Raw genomic sequence first — 22595 nt, 5'->3', positions numbered from 1 at the left:
GGCGCTGGCGTCGCAGGGACGGCCATTTTTGCAAATAATTTTTGGACGGGGCTATTTTTGTAAATAAAATTTGTCAGGAAACTATTTGCAAAAAAAGCCTCCTTTTTAAGGTTAAGCGGTAAGAATATGTTAAGATTAATTAATCTTTGGATATCCTCGTTTGATTCAATCTGCAGTGGTAAGGCTTATAATGTTTATCCCACATTGATTAGTCATAAAAATCTGGAGAAGTATACAGTGATGGGAATCATACCATACGCGAACATAAAATGGGCTGGAAATTATTATGTTTCCATTAAGTGGGACTAAGATTGATCTCGAATTTAACAAAGAAAGTAAAAAGCTGGGTTCCTAAGGAAAATGTATTTAACTATTTGGAGTAAAAGTAGTTTAGATATTATCCACCAATGCATTTCTAATCCAGTTCGGTAGGGCGTACTTTAGAGTAAAAGGGAGGAATAAAAAAAAACAAGGCTAGGGAAAAAAAAAAAAATTATGAATCCATGATAAAAGTATAAAAGGCACCCAGAACTCTCTGAATCAGAAGCCTTTCATGTAAACCAAGGGAAATTCTTTGCTTACCTGCTTAATAGGTTCAATGTCGTACAAGAAAAGAAAATTTTGAGATAATTCACAAGCACTTCTCACATGTGCTCATTTACTGACAGGAACTATCAGTAATTAACGCAGAAAAGGCTACTCTCGCCCTCAAATAATAAAAGATAATAATGATGTGGAAACCTCTCGCAGGCCATCTTCTTAAAAATAAATAACCAAATAGGCTACCCATTATCTTGCTTTTTGACCTCTAAAGTTATCGAAAATGCAATCAAAGACATGCAGATCAGTTCATCCGAAGGCAATCAAAAGAAAGACAAAGTTCGTTTTTTACAGCCCGCCCGCCCAGAAGGCAGGCACAGATTAGCCCATTAGGAAGCAAATTACAAGGACAAAAGTATGCAAGCTACAATGGCACAAACTTTTGGCTCGCAAATTGGGTACACTACAATTGATGCTAACTCTCTACACATATATAGTGCCTACTGCGACAAAACCACATTCCCCAACCCCAGCCGAAGCTTAAGCACAAGGCCATCTCCCGGCCGTTATGCATACAAAATTACATGCCACCGACCACAAAATCTCCCCAATCTTACCGTCTATTACATTGCTACTACGCTGCTGTTCACAGTATGAATTACAGCGGTAAAATATATATACTTACATACTTTTAATACTTTGGTCTATCTTATTTTCATACACGGCAATTAGCCTTTACAACATTTGCCAAGTCAGGAGTTTACTTACAGAAGCAGCACGAGTTGTTGAGAGCATTTGCTGACGATCGCCGAAGGCCTCGGCAGTAGTTAATGAGAACTAGCTAACTAGGTTGGCTACCGTTCAGTGTATCATAGATGCAGGTTGATCCTTGTCTACCATCTTTTCTTCTTCGGAACTCTGTATTTGTGAGGAGGAGCTTTCGCCATCTCCCAACTGCATGAGAAAATTTCGACGCAAAAGAAGTAAATTACTGCAGTGATTTTCCAAGACAAAAAATAAACTAAGAATAAGCACTCGATCGAAACACGCAAAAAGAAGCTGATTTGAAAGCAATATACATGCAACAAAAGTAAAATAAATAAAAAAAGAGAATTATGATATAATGCATTAGGAAGCAGTTTAATTAAGTCCTCTCCTAGTACTCCTATATTTTTTACCTCATGGACTAGAAATCCACGGACATTGGAAAATAAATTTTCTGCCGCAGAGGCGCGATATATAAAGGTAAATAAGTCCTGAAGGCAGATGAGCACGAGGTTCTATTTTTAAAATCACAAAACTACACCATGCGAAGAGATACAAATGATTATTAAGCAATGCAAGGTTGCGGCAAATGCTTAAGCTGTCATTGTAAACTATTCAGTTATATCGCAAAGATAGTAGAGCACAAATTAAAGAGAGAGTCAAACTAAAGATAGATGCTATATATAGGGAATAGTGAGAACAAAAGGTTATTTTTCTCTAGCACACTCCTCGCCGCATGCGGCATGCATATCCAACACAAATTTGTGATAAAAGTTAAATACCTTAGCTCGTAATTAATTTATAGCAGAACAAGCACTACATCACTCCCATAAGTAAAGCAGAGCAAGAGTTATCATACAGGAATACGAGAAATTTGTCTACTCAGCATACATAAAATTAAAAAAATATTACCTGATAAGAATATGTTCAAACACATCAAATAGCAGTAACTGTAAAAGTAGGAAAAAACAACGTGACCAAGAAATCTGTAAACTTCACAGCAGTATTATCTTTAGCCCATTTCCAAATATTTAGGCTCTAGGGTTTAGAGACTATAGATACTATATATTGTAGGGTTAATTGTACCGTAAGCCCCAAAACTTTTTTAGAAGTTTCACTTTGCCTTCTGTTCTTTTGAACTTTGAAGTGAACTAAATGCACCCCAAACTTCTGTAAGTGTATCAAATTATCCCATTCGGTCATCTTCTCTTAACTCCTATGAATGCAATTAGCCCATATGACAGGCTATAAAGGCTCAATCAAATTAACTGTATGAACTTGTATGCAGTGGGCAAAAATATAAAAGATCACCTTGGATTTGTGGGAGCTTGCCACCAATCTCATGTACTGGTCGCGAGCCTCTGGATTTCGAGCCATGGACTGAACTCTGGCCAAAGCTTTCTCAACACCTGCCTCTTTCTGTTTCCGGCCAACGCGAAGAAACTCATACTCATCGCTCTTTCCATCCTCCTGCTTGGAAGTACTACTAATTGCTCGATCAGCTTGAAAGCCTCGCAATCCGGCTCCTTTACGCCTCCACCGCAATATAAGCTTTTCGACAATACTGACGGACCAAACTATTTTTCTATATTGTTTACGAACTTGATGTCCTCTCACATGTGCCTAAGAAAGAAAAGCTGATTAGTGAGCAACTGCGGGTCATCTACAAGAATGCCTTTTCACAGTTCAGTCTTATCTTTCTTACCATGTCCCACTAAAAAACTAATATCCTCTATGCACAAAAGAATTTAGGAATAGATTACATGTATTGAGCAGGATAAAATTATTTCAAAATAATAAGGTAAACAAGATATTCCTTCTGAATTAATGGTTTCAGGCCTCAGGCCTCATGATTAGAATCCAAAAATGCATCTCCAAGATGAAATATTACATGAAGAACTTGAAGAGAATTTAAATTAAGATGTGGAAGTTCTACCACAGCAATTAGTGAGAAAAGGCAGGAATAAATGTTGAAATTTGTTCATCCTAACATACCTAGTGTTATAATGCATGAAAGACAAATAGGATTTACAAAAATGTTTTACGGGAGGAATTGAAGTTTATAACATTAAAGTGTATTGAAAATATAATCAAGTGAAGTTTATAACATTAAAGTGTATTGAAAATATAATCAAGTGATAATACAACCTTATAGTTGACAGTAATGGAATAATTCCAACATAAATTCCTCTGGAATTCAAAGGCATTATATCTGAACAACGAAATAATGGAGGGTAATGCTACAGGAAAAACTATAGGCTAGACACATGTAACTGCAATCATAGCGAAAAGTTATCAGATCACATCTATGAAGCCAAATTCATGACACATTTTTGTGTTTCTTTCTTCATTACTAAAGAAAAAACAACTGCAAGGCTACAAAAGAAACTAAAACATAACAAGGATACACGAGAAAATAATGTGGGATCAAAAGAAAGTAAGAAGCCCATTTTTTCCTTTTTTTATTGAACCAAGGCAAAGGATAAATTTCAGCTAGTGACTACTAACTGGTAACTTACCTGGATTTTTACAATTTTATTGCGGATCTTCAAGAATTCCCTCCGCCCCTTCCATCCACGGTACTTTTGCTGGATTTTTACAGCAGCGGCTGCATGCAAAGCTTCATTGAAGTGACCCAATTTCTGAAACCTATTATTTAGGGTGGAGAGCACTGCTTCATCCAAGATCCATGAATCTTCATCTTTTTTCTCTGTTGACTGCCTTTGGATGAATGATTGAACTCTAAAAGCAGTGTGTATCCGTGCGGCCGCTTCAGTCGACTTTCTTAAAGCATCCAAGGATCCCCTTAATGATAGCTGCTCCTCTATATTATTATCATTTAGGAAAACTATGTTTTGATCTTCTGCTGCTTCTACTGTTGTCTTTTCTGCAGCGAGAGTTGCAGAAACACTATTGCCAACCTTCTTTTTTAGTGCTAGAGAGGAAAGATGGCTAGTCAAATGTGCTTCAGCTAAGAAGCCTGCAATTCCCTTATGCCCTCTAGCTGATGCAAGGTCAGCAGCAGTTAGCCCTTGAGGAGATGTCGATGTTGGATCCTCGACTGCACCTGGATCAACTCCGAGCCTGACGAGTGCAGCAACCACCTCCTCTCTGACCAAGAAAATGATAAGCATCCAAATCTCTATAGATGGAATAAAAGAACAAATTCACCTAAACTGACATTGGCAACATAAGTTGATGTGAATCTGATATAGATTGCAATTTAGTATGAAAAGTGAAAAAAAATTTCTTGTGATAAATTCAAACTTCTATTTGTATGATAACTTTTTTTTTGATAAATTCAAACTTTTATTCACATTTTTCTGGTGTGTGTGCATGAGTCTTGAAAACAATTTTTTGTTTCTTTTGATAAGTTCAAAGTTCTATTTACATTTTTCTAAAGTGTTGATGTGTGCGTGTGCGCGCGCGCTTAAACATATGCAATTGCAATTATTGTTATCTGTTAGAGTATAATTTAGCTGATGAACTTACTGAACCTCATGCTGTCTAATAGAAGAGCCTGGTACTCATTTTACAAGTAAAATTCATTTTCAAAGTATACATGCCACAATAGTAGTCTTTTAACAAAACTAACCAGAAGCAATTTAAATAGAGGACTTTTAAGTCAATTACTTGCAAATTTCTCCAACATAACCAAAATTAATAAATACCCTTATGTAATTCACACCTGCCATAGTATGCTCCCCAGTGAAGTCCTGTCCGACCATGTAAATCTCTAAAGCTTGGATTGATACCACAAGCAACAATGGGATCCATCGCCCAATCATATCCAAGAGCCGCCGCTAGGTGAATTGCTCCTTGTCCTTCTTCATCCAAGATGTTTGGCCCACGACCATCCTCCTTGTGAGCTTTGCAGACCAACCACTCATACAGTTTACCCTTCAACAAGTTCTCGATCAACTTATTTCTCACATTATAATAATATCTCCTCTCAGCTTTGGTGCACATCTCCACTTCAGCCCACTGCTTTTCATCATCTTTTAGCAGTGAGGACAACCTTTGCTTGACTTTGCACTTTAGGCAGTTTTCAACCGAGCATAGTAGCTTCTTGTCTGTTCCCACCGACAACAGCTTTGCAAAACGTATTTGAAGATGCAACTCCTCTGCTTCACTCTTTGGCAATAAATGTGTTGCACTTGGGTTTTCACAAAATTCAAATTCTCGAACCTCACTGCGAGCTAACCTATCACTGCATGTTACATAGAATGGGACCCGGCCCGGAGGATGCGCAGGAGTCTTACACCGAAGTACGCCAGCTGTCAAAATTTCAGCGGGGACCTCATGTTCGCCAAACATACAACACCACTTGACGCTTCCAGGGTCAACATTGCCCAGAAACCTACCTGAGATAAGAACCTGAATAAAATAGTCGTTCATGTTACAACAACAAAGAAGGGTCTTCCTCGGGCAAAAAACAACAAAGAGGCTTATATCAGCGGAACAGGGACTTAAAAGCATCATTTTGGGGACAAATTTAACATTAGATAACAATTTTCCAAGCCTAGATAACTGAGAACAACATCAATCATGTTTATTTAACATTAAAGAGATAACTTCAATAACCGCAGGGATAACTCCGATGATGAGGATGATTAAAAAATTTATGGGAATGAGTGGGTATTAAGTGAGAGATACCATCATTCTAGAGGAATCTGGAGTAGTTGTTCCCAGCTAATCCTATAATAACCTGGTTTAATCAGAACAACTATTCCAGATCCTTTTCGTTCTGTTTAGCAGAATAAGGATGATAAACTGAGTTATCTGTGTTATCCTCCAGCTAAAAACTACCTAGCAGAGAAAGTAAAAAGTGAGTTTTTTTTGCCTACTTATGTACAGAAATTATTAGCATAAACAATACCTTTGTCTCGACATTAGAATAAGCCCAATCAGGTGAGAAGTCGAGAATACTGAATAGCTGTTCTTGGGAAAGGGAAGGGCCCAGTGTGTCGATATCCAACTGCATATGAGGGGGTAAGCTAGTAGACACTTCCTTGTCATCACTCTGAGTATCAAGAGTATTCCAGTAACTTCCAGAATCCGATGCCATCAGTGAATCGTCGCAATCCTTACCAATCTCCTTACTCATCCACCTTCCAAAGCTATCTAACTTCTTCAGATCTCCATGCTCATTATTATGCATATTAGTATCTCGGTTGTTCTTTAAAGGATAGGAAACTTTTGTGGGATATTCTAGAGATTGGTCGTCTGCCCCCTGATAAGTATAACTAGAGTGATCAAATAAATGATTTCTGCCTTGAAGGCTATCTACGTGTACAACATTCTCCTGTTTGATCTGCACAGTATATTTCTAGATTCTCAAAGCGCCAATAATTACGAAAAATGTGATAGCATACACTGAATATTTAGGGTCATTACATATCTCCACAAAGAATAAGGAATAACTTATAACTTCGTCATTCTAGTACAATAATATCTCAATACCGCAGATAATAGCTAAAATTGTACATGCAAGTGCTTGTTTACATGATTGAATGGTTTAAATTACTGTCTAGTATAGTATAAAGAAACCGCATTTCATTAATAACGATAGCACTGACAAGATAATTTCCATAGAATATTGACAGGAAATATGATTGTATGATGCAATATATGACAAAGAAGTGGCATGCACATGGTGTATTATATTAACTTGCACATTACCGATACGTGCACCTTTTTTTTTTTGGCGTACCAAAAATATCACATTACTACCTTCGTTTTTCTGATATTTTGACCTTCAACCTCTAAAAGATGATCTGCAGATAAGTAATTTAAGAAGAGGATTGATGGATAAACAGTCCTTAGGCAATTTGCTAACATCCTTGACAGGAGATATGAATAAAAGCAGACAACTAAAAACAACAACCACAAATGTCTACATTAGCATTTTCTTCATTGCAACCAGGCACTCGATCACGATGCCGGTAATGTTAGAAACTAATAAACCATGGAAAATCTCTCCAAACCCACCCAACATATTCAGAAGATAAGGTTCATGACCCCACCACCTCTCTTGTTTTAGTACTAATAAAAGATGCAAGCAATTTAGTTTACAAATACAAGGTCTGGTGACTCATGATGAGAGAGATGAGCTTATAAACTCAAAGGGAAATATTATAACAATCTTACTGAAGAAACATCAAATGAAACTGGAAGTCCATATTAAAAATAATGCAAATAAATAAATAAAATATAATACCAAGAGAATATACCTGATTTTCTCTATCGCCATTACCAATAAGTATCTCTAATTGAGCATTACGTAACATATTGAATGTGTCATCCAAAGTAGAGTTTAAAACAGTGTGGTCATCTATCACTCTTCTAGATATGTCACCAGAATGTCCAGTTGGTTCGAAGGAAATATTTTGCTCCTTCATGTCAACGTCCTTCTTAGTCATGTTTACCCACTTGGATGCAGCAGAATTATGGTCATTTTCACAAAATGAACCTGCAGAAGTGTGTTGTTATGTTACTGAGAATAAGAGAACATAGAGCTAATGGAAAATATAGGCACAAAATCAAATGAATCACCATGAATTTTTTGCACATACAAATGTATATCTGAGTCAACATAAATGCTTTCATGAAGCACCGCTGCCCAAGCTGTTGTTTGTTCGTGTATCAAATCAGCTTTAAGATCCATTAGTGTGGCCAACCGACGGGATCTTGATGTACCATGGTAAAGTGCACATCTAAGGCCAACGTGTTTTGTCCACAAAGCCAATCCAATACACAAAAAACCCAAAGCATCGGTAGCCGGTGCTTTCTAAAGAAGTCTGGCTAAGTCTAGTAGTATATGTGCAGTTTCATGTAAGCGTGTATCTATGTGCATGTGCACCTGAGTACACGTCTGCGTGATTGCTAGTGTAACACCATAAGTTAAGTTAATTTTCTTACCTCCCTGACCAATTTTCTTCCGCAATGAACTTGAATGTAAATACTAAAAAGTTAACAGATATGTTCAGGTACAAACATCACCTTGGGGAGCACCACTGATTTGTTGCTTCACACCAATTGTAGTATTCTGTAAAGAAACCTGACTTGAAAACAAAGGATCAAGCAATCTACTTGAGACAGCAGTATCTGGAAAATCTCTTGAGTAAAATTGGTTAATCACAATACCGTCCTTCACGGCAGTGTCTCCAGGCAAAGAAGCAAATTGAAACCCTGGACATGATACAGAATCAGTGTGTGAAGCTGAAGCCCCACCTAGCTCTTCACCAGAATCAGCATCCTCAAGCTCGGACGATGGAGCCTGCCCACTCCAATCTGCAGCACTAGGGCTCGATACATAAGACGTTTGTGATGTGAATGTCGATGGACTTAAGTGGGTGAATGTAGATGCTTGAGTTTCTTCCATGTGATTCACTCTGTTTTGTTCAGTATTTGATAAATGTGAAAAGGTCGGTCTGCTACCCTGGAGAAAGAGAGAAAATAAATGAATTAACTAATTAATGAATTATAAGACATGACAAAATAATATGTTACATGGAGTTCACACAAAATGTTGTTAACCAAGAGCCAGGAATTCCTCAACTAGCACTAAGGATATTAAAAGAGAGAAAATTAGAAGATGTTACTTGATAGAGCAATACTGAAAAAAGAATCAGATATCTATTCTGATTGCAATTGCCTGTTTGGTTAAGTTAATCTAATAGCCTCCAATAGATGAAGTATACTATCCATCATGATGGAGATTAGAAGAAATACGGACTAGAGTGCATTCAATTGCCAAGAACCAGAACCCAAATATACATATGTTATGGCAGTTCCAAGAGATCAAAAAAAAAAAAAAAAAAGAGTTCAGATGTAATTGTGGAATAAGTTGATCCATTAAAAACAATAGTCAAGTTCCGCAGCATGAGGGTCAGCCAGAAAGCCATCAAATAGAAACATCTGAAAATGAACCAAATATGTTTGATGCTATTGTTTCTTTTACAATATTAGGTACTTTACAGAACTCACTAAAGATTACAGAATTATGTGAATAGCTGCTGGTGAAAAAGGGCCTGAAAATCACCTCATTGACATCTCTGTAATGTACAAGAACAATGTGATCCAACTGCCTGAAATTGCAGATATCCAAGCAGAAAAAGTTAAAGCAGATAACATATAAAATTTTAAAAAAAGAAATTTCTGCAACAACTAATTAGTTCACCCGAGTGGATTTCAAAGCTAATATGAAGTTTTATGTGCATGCATAGTTGGACAGATATTTAAAGCAACCAAGAGGTTTAGCAAATGGTCCAAATCCACAAAATTTTATTACTTATTCTCAAGCTAGCAAGCTCTTACACTCGAAGTGAACCAACTAGCTTTCACTAGAGGATGAAGGTTTTCAATGAAGTACCTAAGTTGTTATTTACATTCTAAGCTAGAAATTCCTTCGTATCATTCAACCAAGTATAACCCTTAATAAGTCAGCATAGGAAGTGAATTACTCTAGATTACAAGATAAAGAAGTCACTAGTCACATCAGTAAGTACATTGAGAATGAAGTAAAAGCACAAGAGAAGATAATTGTCAAAATTTACTGGCATGAAACAGAATAACGAAACTTGCAGCACAAATTTGTGATCTATACAAAGCTAGTAGCTTTAGAAAATCAATGATCAGTAAAACTGTAAAAGAACACAAAAATAAAAGAAACTGGAAAAAAAAACATTAAAACATGTGAAAAAAAAATTGTGCTCTAGAAAGTAACAGAAGAAAAAAAAAATTTCTTTCAAAAGAAGTATCCAAGCTCATCATAGATGCATCAAAGAGGGAAAAAGAAAATAAAACATGTCCCAGTTCGCACATTGGGCATGTTTGTTTCATTGGACCCAGGGGAAAAAGTGCCAAGCATGCCGAACCATAAAAGTCACTGTTCGAACGGCGCTATCAAACTCTTTAGTTCACTTTGATTTGAGTATGGCCCTGTCATTAGCAGAATGACATGAAGTCGCAACATCAATTGCCTTGCAAGTGATGTCGAGATCTTGTAATGTGAGAGCATTGGTGTCATGATCCAATAAAACAAATGGACCCTTAGATGGCATGAAGGCGAGAAAACCCAAGAAGCATAAGTTATAAACACAAAAAACGATACTTGTATTGTATTATTATATAGTTACTGCTTGTATTATATTATTAAATAGTAACTCCAACTTGAAGTTAAGACGAATAAAATTCACTGCATTCACTGCCAGGAATTTCATACTCCATAAGATAATGGAAAATTATATAATATATTTTATGCATGTCAGCAACAGACCACAAGGTGTAGAAATAAATGCATCGCCTCAGATTTTAGCTGGATCTTATCCCCAAAAGGGAAAGAATTAAAGGGAGAAATACTATTCATGTAACCGCTTGAAATATGTCCATTCAGGTAAAGGCCAATAATTTTCTGTAAGAAGTACATTCAGGCAAAGAGGTATACTAAAATAGCCCAAAGATAAAAGACCCAAGTTAATTCGAAACAACTCACTCATCAAGCAACCAATAGCTACGTCTTTGGAAGTTCTCGTTTTCCTCACCATGGGCATAGTAGCAATGAAGAACATCAACACTGCCGCACTAGAACAAAGGACAAAATCCATCGGAATGAGTAGAGAGCTCAGAAGGGAAATGCTCATAAAGCAATATAATAGGATGCAAAGAGACCTGTGGGTCTAAGAAAAGTATCATAATGAGTACGACCAATTAACTCATTAGGTGCATTAGAACCTAAAACTAAGTAGTATCCAATATTGAACTATACCTTCAGAATACTTGATTAGAAATATTTCTGTTGTCAACTGTCTGATAAGTCAATAATGACCCTATCTAGTTTAGCAAGAGAAAAAAAAATTAGAAAAGTTTCAAATAAATCAAGGCATCCAGATTTTTAAGTGCAAAAGTGGCTTTACAATAGGAGAAACATGGAAAGCTCCAACAAATATTATTATCTTAATAGAAAGGCATTACGGACATCATAATGAAATAAACCTAATACTTGAAACTAGCTATAGACCAGACATGCGACTCTTGAGAAGTTTTGACAAACTTGAACTGCAGTACCTTTAGTTTTTCATGAGCTTCTCGAACAGTTTTTCCATCTTTCTTTTTTCTCCAATTATGGCCATCTTTGCGGAAATATCGAAGTGCCTTTCGATCAAATAAAAACAAAGAACCACCTAGTAGTAAAACATGTTAAGCATGTTAGTTGGATTTGGTGGTAACTGTAATTTAAAAAAAAAAAAAAAAAACTTTTCAAACGCTTCCCCTCAAAAAGGTGGTGATGAATGCCAAATCATTTTCTTCTACTAAGATAGATACAGACCCTAACATAGGATTTCTAATAAGATTTGGAGTTATCCTCAAAATAGCTGCTTTGGTTCAAGGATGACCCCCCAAATTTACAGGCTGTAGTGTGTTTCAATGCAAATTTACTTTTGCACCAGCCTAGATAAACGACAATAAAAGCTATATTATATACATTAATGAAAAATATCTCACAAGAGTCTATTCATTTTAACTGGATGACATGATCTAGCTCTGAAACCCTCTGCTCAATTTCCCAGTTGGCAATCAATCTCACTCCTCTCCCACCACTATCACCACCCATGTAGCCTCTCCAACCAACCCAACTACTCTGCCCTAGCCAGCATCACCAAAAAAATTGGGCCCACTATTAGCTTGATTAGCTATCAAAATTAAACTAACTTCAGGTAGTGCTTCAACTATTGGTAAAAGTTCAGCCTAAATCCTAACCAAAAGCCCTTCAGCTAGGATAAGATAGGGCTCTAACAAATGCAGGGCCAACATGAACCCAGTCCATTCCATTGCTATTACTAGCAGATATCGACTGAATATAATATACCGCAGATCTTCTAATATAATCTTTGCCAATGTACATATTTTTATTCTAAACACAAACAATAATAATCTTGATTGACATTTTCAATAATGAAATATTACTATTTTGGCTGCAATATACTACTAACCAGCTGTCCTTGTTCTACAGCACACAATTCAGAAACAGCAAAAGGGTAACAAGACTTAGGAGTGGTCTGATTGTCTTTTGTAGGCAATATTTGGCTCTACGATTCTGTAAATAAGATTACCAGTCAGACATCCTAAAAAGTCAAAAAGTTCAAGTTAAAAGTGGAATGTGCATGGCTGAACGTTGAAGAAAACTAGCAGAGAAGTTCTTGTGCTTGCACATGATTTATAAGATATATAAGTTTTGTGCGTGCTATGCATATATATTAGATAAGTAGATATACAACATTATGCATACATGCAGTGCATATACATCTATCCATACTGGGAACAACTTAATGCTTTAATTGAGGATTGATGATCAGCATATATAATAATCATACCAGCGGGCTTGTAAGGTGGATCAGCATTCAACTTAAATCTTTTGTAGTTGCGAAGTATTTCGCATATTTCACTTGGACGAAGCCAGCGAGTTTTAGCTTCCTGCAAAATCTGTGGAATGTCTGCCCAGCACACATGAATAGTGAAGGTAAGAATCTTAAAATCAACAACCAACACTGGACATATTTTGTATAGTGCACATAAACTGCATAAAAGGGGGAAAAAACAATCAGAAATAATTTTAGCCCATTGAACTTTACACCAAATAGCCGTAAATTTCCCAAGCATTTATTCTCTATCTTAAGCAGCGTAAAATCAATAACCATAAAACATGAATAGTTGATGCCGGCCCAAATCCATATTGTAATGTAAAAAATATGCACTACTCGCCTTCTTCTTCCTCTGCAATCAGCAAACCTTTCTCCTCCGCCATTCATCATCCTGCTTCTCCTCCTCATTCTCGATTCCATTGTGAAGATTTGATGAGCAGAATGGGTAAGGAAAGAACAAACAAAAGGAGGACAATTGAGAGCTACAAAGGGTAATTCAGCATTACAAGTCGTCTTTTAGGGTTCTCCTATGGTTTTTTGGATGGGAGACTGTTGGTTAGGTGCTAATGGTCCAAAAAGGAGTTAGGTTTATATTTTTTAACGTAGGGGGTACAATACAACACGCAATATACCAGTGGTTATTTGCGATTTAGCAATTAAATTATCCACCTTTCAGCAAAATGTTTTGTAAGATAAGCTACCAAAAGTGTTAAATGCATGCATATTGATTGATAAAACACAAGAAGATTTATAGTGCTTCGTTTCGTTAACATATAACAGAAACAGGAATCAAATGGACTTAATTCATAACAAATATCAAAACATCACATTCAGATGTGTTAAAAGAAAGTTCTGATTAGGACAAAACAAATTGTTGTTAATTTTCTTTAGCCCTCAGAGAGTCTTTCTTAATACTTCAAAGATTTTTCTCACTTTCATGTCCTCATAATGTAGAGAAATCAGGTTGACATTATGAATCTCATTTTTCTCTTTCTCTGATTGTATGGCCAGGATTAGCATTCAAAGTAGTTGATTGAGATGGGGGCATAGAGAGGGGGACTTTCATTAATGATGAAAGCTCAAACCAGTCATTGAAAAAATGGAAGCCAAACAAATGAAAACTCAAATCAGTCATTGAAAAAAAGGAAGCCAAACAAGTCCAGTCAAACAACTCAAACTCAGCCACAAATGCATAAAGATGGAATTTCAACAGACTCTGTAGTTTATAACCATTTATATCATTTGGTAGTACTTTATCCTAAACTTGACTCCTGGTTGACATCTGAAACCAAGAAAACCTTATCTTAGCTTCGCAGAAGTTGACATCAAGAAATAAAGTTGTATCAAATAAGCCAAAGTTTGCCCTGCTGGTTTGAGTACATGATGTATTCCGGTAAGATAGAGCCCTCAAATTGGACTATCAAACATCTGTTGCAATCCAAAACATCTAAAGAGCGAAGAATACAAACTTTTCAAGATATCATGTTTGCCTTTTCTTTTATTTTTTTTTGCTTCTCCAATATTTCAGATATATATCCAACGAAGGAGATGCAAAGCCACAACTGTACAAGAAAAGCAAACCCTAATTAAGAAGTCATATTCTGGCTCAATTGACGACGAGAGAAGTAATAGCGTCATTATAGGCAACATTAAATTCCTTCTGGGATTTTTGATGCCAAAATACCTGGTTAACTTACTTTAATGGCTAAATCAGTGTTCATGACAAGTGAAAAGTTTCCCCAGTCGATGGCTTAAACACAAGTCTAGTTTTCCCACAAGTGTCAACCACTTTTTTACTCTATTTCCCCAGCTTTCTCACTGTGACCATAAGCCAGTAGCCATTACTCTCACTCCTACCATAGATCACTCCCAAACTTTTGCCATCCCCATTGAATCATAATAAAGCTTAAATATAAATATAGTTAATAGTGCTTGACTAAAATTTTAATCAGAAAGAGAAAACTCATTCTTGTTGATCAATTAAATGTTTTCAAGTACCTTGTGATCAAACCCAATCTCAAATCCATGGACCTAACTAAGTTGATCAGAAGAACATACAATTCGAGCACAATGATAAGAACAACAAGAACAGAGCCTAACAGCAACAGTTTGTTCGCCAACAACAATGCGATGCATAAACACCATCAATCCTACAGAATGGAACTAAATAAGTAATACTCCAGTAAAATTAACTTCATATCCTTTGAAAACTTTAAAACTAAAACAATAACAATATAATCTCAAACAACGGCATAATGTCTCCAGAATCTACCAAAACGCCTTCTTTCACATCACATTGCAATATACATTCCACTCCATTTAAAGCTCATATAAGAACAACGACGATCATAAAATTACATAAAATAACATAAATTACGAGATTAATGCTCCAAGAACCACAAAAATTTTACAAAAAAATACCAAAATTCACACCAGAAACTACATTCTCCTCCTACATTGGCACTCCTACCCAAACAATTACCCAAAGCCGAATTCCTCAACAAAATAACTGGAAAAAAAAAAAAAGAGGAAAAAGGGAAGGGGGATTTAAAACTGTTAATCCGAGGAGATTGAAAGAGACGGAGAGAGAGAAGGAGAAGGAGACCTAGCTGGGGATTGAGAGCGAATCGCCGAGCCTCGGCCATCTGCGACGGGGCGATGCGATTGGGGATTTGGCTCGAGAGAAACCCTAGAATCGCCCCCTCAGGTGATGCATACGGATTTTGGGGGTCCCCCTAAAAATAGAGAGAGAGAATTGTAGAGAGAGAGAGAGAGAGAGAGAGAGAGGAGAGCATGTGGAAGCGTGATAGCGAAGACAAAAGGAACAAAAGGAGGACCCCGCTCACACCGGAAACGGGAAGGACAGTATATACTCCATGGACCACGTGCACCACGTCATCGTGGACCGTATATGAACATAGTGGGCGTCTTTGGTTCAAAGTCGGAGTCGGAATCGGAATCGGAATCAAAATAAGTTGGAATCGGAATCGGAATGACTCATTACCTAATTCTGTTTGGTTCATCACCTGAATCGGAATCGGAATAAATCATTCCCATTGTCGGTGTATGATTCAGGTGGATATAAAAAACATAATCAAATTAATATACTAACATTATCTTTATAATATATTAATTTAAATTCAAATTAAAAATTAAATATTAAAAATTTACATCAAAATTTTGAAATAATATCAAAATTTTAAATATATTTTTTTTAAAAAAATTAAACTTTGAAGTTGAGTTGGATAATTCAAAATATGAAACTAAATTTTGATTTATTCAAATTCAAATTTAAAATTACAATTTAAATTTTAATTTGAATCCATAAATTTAATTTAAGTTTGAAATAAAATTTGAATAACATTTTATATAAATTAAAATTTAATTTAAATTCAAATTCATAAGTTAGATTAGAAATACTTGATTAAATTTTAATTTTTAATTTAATAAAATTTAAAATTATATATTTAATTTTAAATTTTAACTCATATTTTAATTAAAAAAGTTAAAAAAATAAATTTAATCCGAATAAATATCCATTCCGTCCCGATTCAACTTTCAATCTGGCCTCCTAGGCCGGATTGAAAGGTGATTAGGGGATTCCCATTTCATTCGGGAATCAGAATAAAAATGAGACTCCCGCGTACCAAACACCCACAAACGAATTCATCTATTTCGATTTTGATTTCAGGGTGAAAAAGAAGCAAACCAAACATGTCCAGTATGTTTTTTTTTTTTTCTTTTTTTTGAGGGCCTAAAATTTAGGGGATGATTGGCGAAGACAAAAAGGACCAAAACGAGGACCCCGTTCACACCGGAAACTGGTGGGAGAGTATATACTCCATGGACCACGCGCACCACGTCACTGTGAGCCGTACATGAACATAGTGTGTTTTTTTTTTTTTGAGGGCCTAAAATCTGGGAGGCGGCGCATGACGTGGTGGGTCGTGCTCCGAAATTTGGGCCGTGATGTTGCTGGGCCGGATCGGGCCGGGCCGGGTTGGGCTCCGAACCGGCCCTTATATTTTGTAATATATTTTTTAAAAAAAAGAAAATTATTATTTTCCAAATAGGAGGGGGTATTCGAAGTGTTTGGCTTTCATGCGCAACAACAACAATTGAAAATTGCTAGAGAGAGAGAGAGAGAGAGAGAGGGAAAAAAAAGAAAAACATTTTTATATTACGGATGATAGAGCGATATAGCATTTTTTTTTTCCTAGAAGGTTAGTTAAAATAATTGCAAATTTTCTATTATTTAACTTTTCAAAATTCAGATGTGGTTCGAAACGCAAATGGAGCATATCTTGGGATGAGAAGGGTCATTTACTTCTCGCCCCGTGTTTCTTGGTGGATAGGAACGATTCGAAGTGGATTAATTTTTATCTTACTTTTTGCTCTTAGTTATCGCTCCATTCTGCGGGTCGGGATGAAAGCAAATTTTTGACATCAGAATAAACCAAAGAAAGAAAGGATCTCTCGCCTCCTGCTCCATTTCCCTAGCGAATCGGAGCAGATTCAAGATGGATTACTTTATTTTTTATATTTTGGTCCTTATTGAAAGTAAGGCTACCAAAATTCAACTTTTTGTTCACGAGCTCGTATTTGGCTTGAAATAATTTCGAGACTGATCTCTCATTCTCGTATGTGGCTTGAAATAACCTCGAGATTGATCTCTTATTGAATAAATAGTCAAATATGAATTGGGGTTAGCTCAATATATATGATAACATTGTAGCCATACTCATATATATATGGACTAGGCTAGAATATTATTAATAGCACCAAATCGCTGGTGCTATTAGTTTTTCGGTCTTTGGATGAAGGGATGTGCGGTTAGGATGATAGTGGTCTGTTATGTGCATTTGGTTCGGGCATAAGAAGGGGAATAAGCTTTTATTCTCTTTTTTATATTTAAATGTTATTTTTGCGGTTGATAACTATAGTTCTCCATGACTAGGAATAAGACGGAAAAATGGTCGAACAATTATTTCACCCTTCTCCCTTGGAACAAGCTTGTTCCCAAGTGAGTGGGGACAAGTTTAGTTAAAGTTTTAATTATTGTGTTAATTTATTAATTAATCTAATTAATATATTTAAGTTATTATCTATTGCTTAACTAGTTAAGTAATTAATTAATTTATTATTTATGATTAATTAGCTCATTAATAATTAATTATTTAATATGTTTATCTAATAACTAATATTTATATTGGTCAAATAATTAAATTAATTTCTTATCAAATCATCTAACTAATTAAATAATTTATTTTATTAATTAAAAAGTTAAGTTATACTTTATAATTAATTAATATAATTAGTTAGTTAATACTTTTTCTATTATCTTATACAATATTCGTAGCTAATAAATTTTTTAATTTATTGAATTATTTTTAATTAATATTTTGATATTAATTAATTTGATAAAATATTATTAATTTATAGTTATGATTACTTTTATTTTCTTATTCCTATCTAACCATACAAGCACTATTTACCTTATTTTCATGAACAACTGAATTTTTATTCAAACAAAAAATTTATTCTAGGTCCTGCTTACATCTGGATTTGCACTTATTTCGAAAATTAGCAGTTCTTATTTATACCTGAACCATGCAAAGCCTTTTTAGGGTTTAGTGGGTGGTTGGTGAAATGTATGATCTAAGGGATAAACATAATCAAAGGGGTAGATTTTAATTTTTTAAATTTCTTTGAACTTTTTATACAGTAGTAGGGCTGATAATCTAATTTGTTATTTGTGAGCCAGCTCGTGTTCGGCTCGTTAATAAACAAGCTGAAAACGAGCTAAATTTTTCAACTCAATATTTTAATAAGTCAGCTCGTATTCGGCTCGTTTAATAAGCGAGAGAACACGGCTCTAGCTCCTTCGTGTTTGGCTCGTTAGCAGCCTAACCTACTTACCGTCCAATTCGAGCGAATTAGACCAGAAGATCCACTAACCCGGATCCATTTGCATACCTAGATGCACCATAGCCTATGTCTAGAGATATCTAGGATATTTTTGTCTCTCATTTTGTTGGTCTTCATGTAAATAAAAAATATATATATTTAACATGCCCTTCAAACTTAAAAAATATCTTAATTACTTTGGAAGACTAAAAAACCTTTATTTACTTTAAAATTTTTCTTCAAATATCCCTAGCTTTTTTAAGATTTACTGGTAGGATTAAATTTTAAAAAGATATTTTGATAATTTTAAAATAAATTTAAAAATTTTGAATAAAAATTAGGGATAAATAAGTAAAAGCATAATAAATACTACCACCCAACTCCTTTGAAGCTCTTTACTACACTACATTAGATGTGAGGGCATCTCACCTAACAACTTGGAAGCAGCAATAAATTCTCATTATTCCACATTGGTCTAATGCAGCCTCTGACACATGAAAATTGGTTGGTAATTGAGACCTAAAAGAGACCAATTTGAGTTTTTTTTTTTTTTTTTTGTCTTTTTAGGTTTAATGCATCAAAACTATCCAAACTTTCGCCTACTGGCAAATAGCTGTCCAGACTTTTAAAATTTTATATTTTCTATCTGAACTCTCAAAATTTTATAATTGATCGTTCAAGTCTATATTTTAACAATTAAAGTTCATATTTTGACTTCAACATTCATTCTTACAACATAGAATTGATTTTTAACATTTTGATCTTTACAAAGTAAATTGTGATGACTATGATTGATTTTATCCAGGGAAAAAAATTTGGGTTCAAGGAAGAGGCTCATTTATGTCACTAGTGTGTATTCTTTATTATTTCTAGATTAATTGACTGATATTAATCACTTTAAATTGATGGAATGTGAATTTAGGAGGTTAGTTGCAATGTTTTAAAAGTTTCGGTGCATTTAACTCTTATAGTATTTTTGAATTTCTATTTATGGAATGTTTTTACTCATTTACTGCATCTTAAGTATAAAGAGCTAAAGTGTCTTGTTTTGCTAGGCAAAAATGTTGTTTAAGTCATGTAAAGAATAACTAACAACTTATTGTATTAAATTCTCTTTAATTAAGAAAGTAAATTACACTTTTGGTCCTCAAACTATGAATAGCATGATGCTTTTCTACTTAAACTTTAAGTTATTATAACTTCTCCATCAAACTTTCTGAATTATTACAATCAAGTTTCATAATCCAATTTAGTTGGCTAACTGTTGACAAATTATTGATGCAAAAGTGATATAGATTGTGATTGATAATGCGATAATAGTAAAGATGTTAGAACTAGGTTGGAATACTATTAATAGCACCAATGACTTGGTGCTATTAAGTTTTCTACTTTGGATTAAAAAATGTGTGGTTAGAATGATGTGGGTCTCTAATAAAGATTGAATGGGTGGGTGGTTAGTTGATTAGTATAATCGAACGGTTAAAAATAATAAAAGTGATAAATTTTACGGTAAAAAATTTGATAGCACCAAATACTTTATGTTATCGATAGTATCCCACGGCTGACTCAAGATGTTATATTATTTCTACATAAAGAACCTATTTGGCTCTTTTTTTATTTCTACTACTAGCTATAGTCATTTTTGATATAACAGTTGGCAAATAGAAAAGTTTTAACAGCCAATAGAAACCTGAGGCTCATGAGCCTCATAATTATAGCTTCTGACTACCAAGAAAAGTTGTCAGGATGATTTCAGCTTATCACCTGTCATATTTGACCAAGATCACCCCAAAAATCCTAAGCCACCGTTTGGTTGGGGTTAAGGGGTGGAATAACTCCTTAATCCCCAATTTATACCCACATACTATTCTTTTAGGGTGGGGTTAGTAAACCCCATCCCAAACCGGGTTAGTGGGATTTACTAATCCCACTCCCCCTCCCAACTTTAACTCCGCACGCATTCCGAGCCCTGACATTTTTTTTCTTTATCAATCATTAACCCCACTCCCCCTCCCAACTTTAACCCCGCACGCATTCCGAGCCCTCACATTTTTTTTCTTTATCAATCATTAACCCCACTCCCCCTCCCAACTTTAACCCCGCACGCATCCCGAGCTCTCACCTTTTTCTTCTTTATCAATCATTATCTTCTTATCCCACCTACTCCAACCAAACACTTTTTTTCACTATCCTAAACTAACTCCAACCTCCAACCAAACACAAAAAAATTTTAACACCATTTTAACCCTGAACTTAACCCTATCCCTGAAATAGCTACTTTTTCTTAACCCCGAACCAAACGGGGGCTAAGGCTCACCTAAGACTCTTTTTACATGCATGAATATTATATCCAGAATACCGACTGTCTCTAAAGCAAGTGGCAAAGACTTGGTAATTGATACTCAGGACTCAAGTTCGAATCCTAGTTGATTCACATTTCTAGCTAAGTTTATTTCTAAATGAAACAAATGAAGCGGGAAGCTTGCTACTTATCTCTTAAAAAAAAAAAAAAAATTATATCCAGCATATCTCACTGATATACTCAAAAAGTATATAATTTTTTAAAATATAATTAAATGTCTAGAATAGATATTATATTCTGCTTCCAAATTATTTTTGGGCATATGATAAATCATATGATCGACGAAATATATTATTCGGCCAAATTAAGAATATCAAGAAGACCTTTCAAGGAGCAAAAAAACAGGCTCATAGCTTCCAATAACACAAGAAAATATTCACAACAAATGAGTTCGATGTCCTATTCCAACATAAAAATTAGAGCCTTCGGCCTTATCTGGAAGTCAGGAGTATGTTATCCGAAGATAATTTATTCGGTATGAAAAAGTTTTTAAGCCTGAGTGTAATAAAGGAATTTGATTTTTACTCCTTTTAAGTTCTTGATACCAATAATTTAATAGGCTAGCATATTTTACTTATAAGATGATTTATCTTATTTAAAATAAATGATTTGAAAGCCGAATAAAACATCTAATTGTAGACATTTGATCATACTCCTCACCTACCAAATATATAAATCTCTCGAGTAAATTATGGAAATATATCGAACAAGATAGCCATACTTACAAACAGAACTTTTTTTTTTTTTTTTGAGAGAGAGATAGATAGCACGCTACCTGCTTCGTTTATTTCATTCAGAAATAAACTTAACTAAAAATATGAATCAACTAGGATTCGAATTTGAGTATCGGGTACCAACCACCAAGTCTTTTGCCACTTGCTCTAGGGACGGTCGGTCAAACAGAACCTTAATGTTGGGGTCCCAGTGATGATAAAAGAGGAGCAGAACATGGCAGTAAAGTAGATGCAGTTTTTACTAGCATCACAAAGCCTTCTTAAAGATTCAACTCCTTTTGTCAGCCAAAAGTTAAAGCCTCTCTTAAAGAGAGGGCCTCACCAGTCACCACACACCCTCCCACACCCCACATTGCCAGTATATAAGATGGAGCATCAGCAATAGAGGGTAAAATGCAATAATATCCCATACACAGGGGGTGAGTGAGCAGTAGTTGTTAAAAGAAAAACATGGAGAAGTCCACCAAAGTTGTGCTAATCCTTTCCCTCTCCCTCTTTAGCTTCATGGTGAGCACTGAAGGGAGAGAGGTGAGAACCACCAAACCCCAACAAGCATATGAGCCCCAGACCTTTCCTGGGTTCAACGGCATTTTCGGCAATCCGCAGCCCGGCTCGGGCCTGGGCCCTGTGTTTGGGCTGGGCCGGTCCATCCCCGGGCTACCCGGGTCCCTGCCCGGCACCATGCCGGGGATACCGGGCACCGTGCCGGGGATACCCGGCGGAGGCGGCCGCGCCGGCGCGCCGTGAATTCGGAGCAGGTGAGGGCTTAGTTTGGCCCTTGTAGTTGTGCTTAGCTTGGTTGGCTAGTTGTAGGTGCTTCTTAGAGTGTGCTTTTTACTACCTGCTTTTGTTTATGTGGTGTGT

General features: G+C 35.6%; 1 protein-coding gene across 7 annotated transcripts; it reads right to left on the bottom strand.

Moving 5' to 3' along the window:
- LOC109724062 (calmodulin-binding transcription activator 1-like) lies at positions 839 to 15512 on the bottom strand. Of its 7 annotated transcripts, none has more exons than XM_020252699.1 (12): positions 15334 to 15512; positions 12681 to 12800; positions 11374 to 11489; positions 10802 to 10890; positions 9350 to 9395; positions 8308 to 8746; positions 7539 to 7777; positions 6185 to 6619; positions 4994 to 5682; positions 3825 to 4416; positions 2617 to 2928; positions 839 to 1494 (listed from the first exon to the last, which is right to left on the bottom strand). In XM_020252699.1, the coding sequence occupies exons 1-12, from the start codon at positions 15371 to 15373 to the stop codon at positions 1402 to 1404; spliced, it is 3210 nt and encodes a 1069-aa protein (XP_020108288.1). In that variant the 5' UTR covers positions 15374 to 15512; the 3' UTR covers positions 839 to 1401. The 7 variants fall into 7 exon arrangements, with proteins under 7 accessions (XP_020108288.1, XP_020108292.1, XP_020108287.1 ...); XM_020252703.1 differs by lacking the exon at positions 11374 to 11489 and adding an exon at positions 14727 to 14878 and having other exon boundaries at positions 15334 to 15511; XM_020252698.1 differs by lacking the exon at positions 15334 to 15512 and adding an exon at positions 13069 to 14690.

This window comes from Ananas comosus, linkage group 18 (genome assembly GCF_001540865.1).
Source record: "Ananas comosus cultivar F153 linkage group 18, ASM154086v1, whole genome shotgun sequence".
NCBI classification, from domain to species: Eukaryota; Viridiplantae; Streptophyta; class Magnoliopsida; order Poales; family Bromeliaceae; genus Ananas; species Ananas comosus.
The sequence above is the reverse complement of the archived record's forward strand: the minus strand, read 5'-3'. Positions and strand labels throughout refer to the sequence as shown.

Excerpts from the sequence above, each read along its gene's own strand:
- LOC109724062 (XM_020252698.1), bottom strand. The coding sequence starts at position 13,111 with ATGGCGGAGGAGAAAGGTTTGCTGATTGCAGAGGAAGAAGAAG. Across the intron at positions 7,778-8,307 it reads AATCAGTGGTGCTCCCCAAG|GTTCATTTTGTGAAAATGAC; the intron begins GTGATGTTTGTA and ends ACACTTCTGCAG. Across the intron at positions 4,417-4,993 it reads TGGGGAGCATACTATGGCAG|AGAGGAGGTGGTTGCTGCAC; the intron begins GTGTGAATTACA and ends TTTCTTGGTCAG.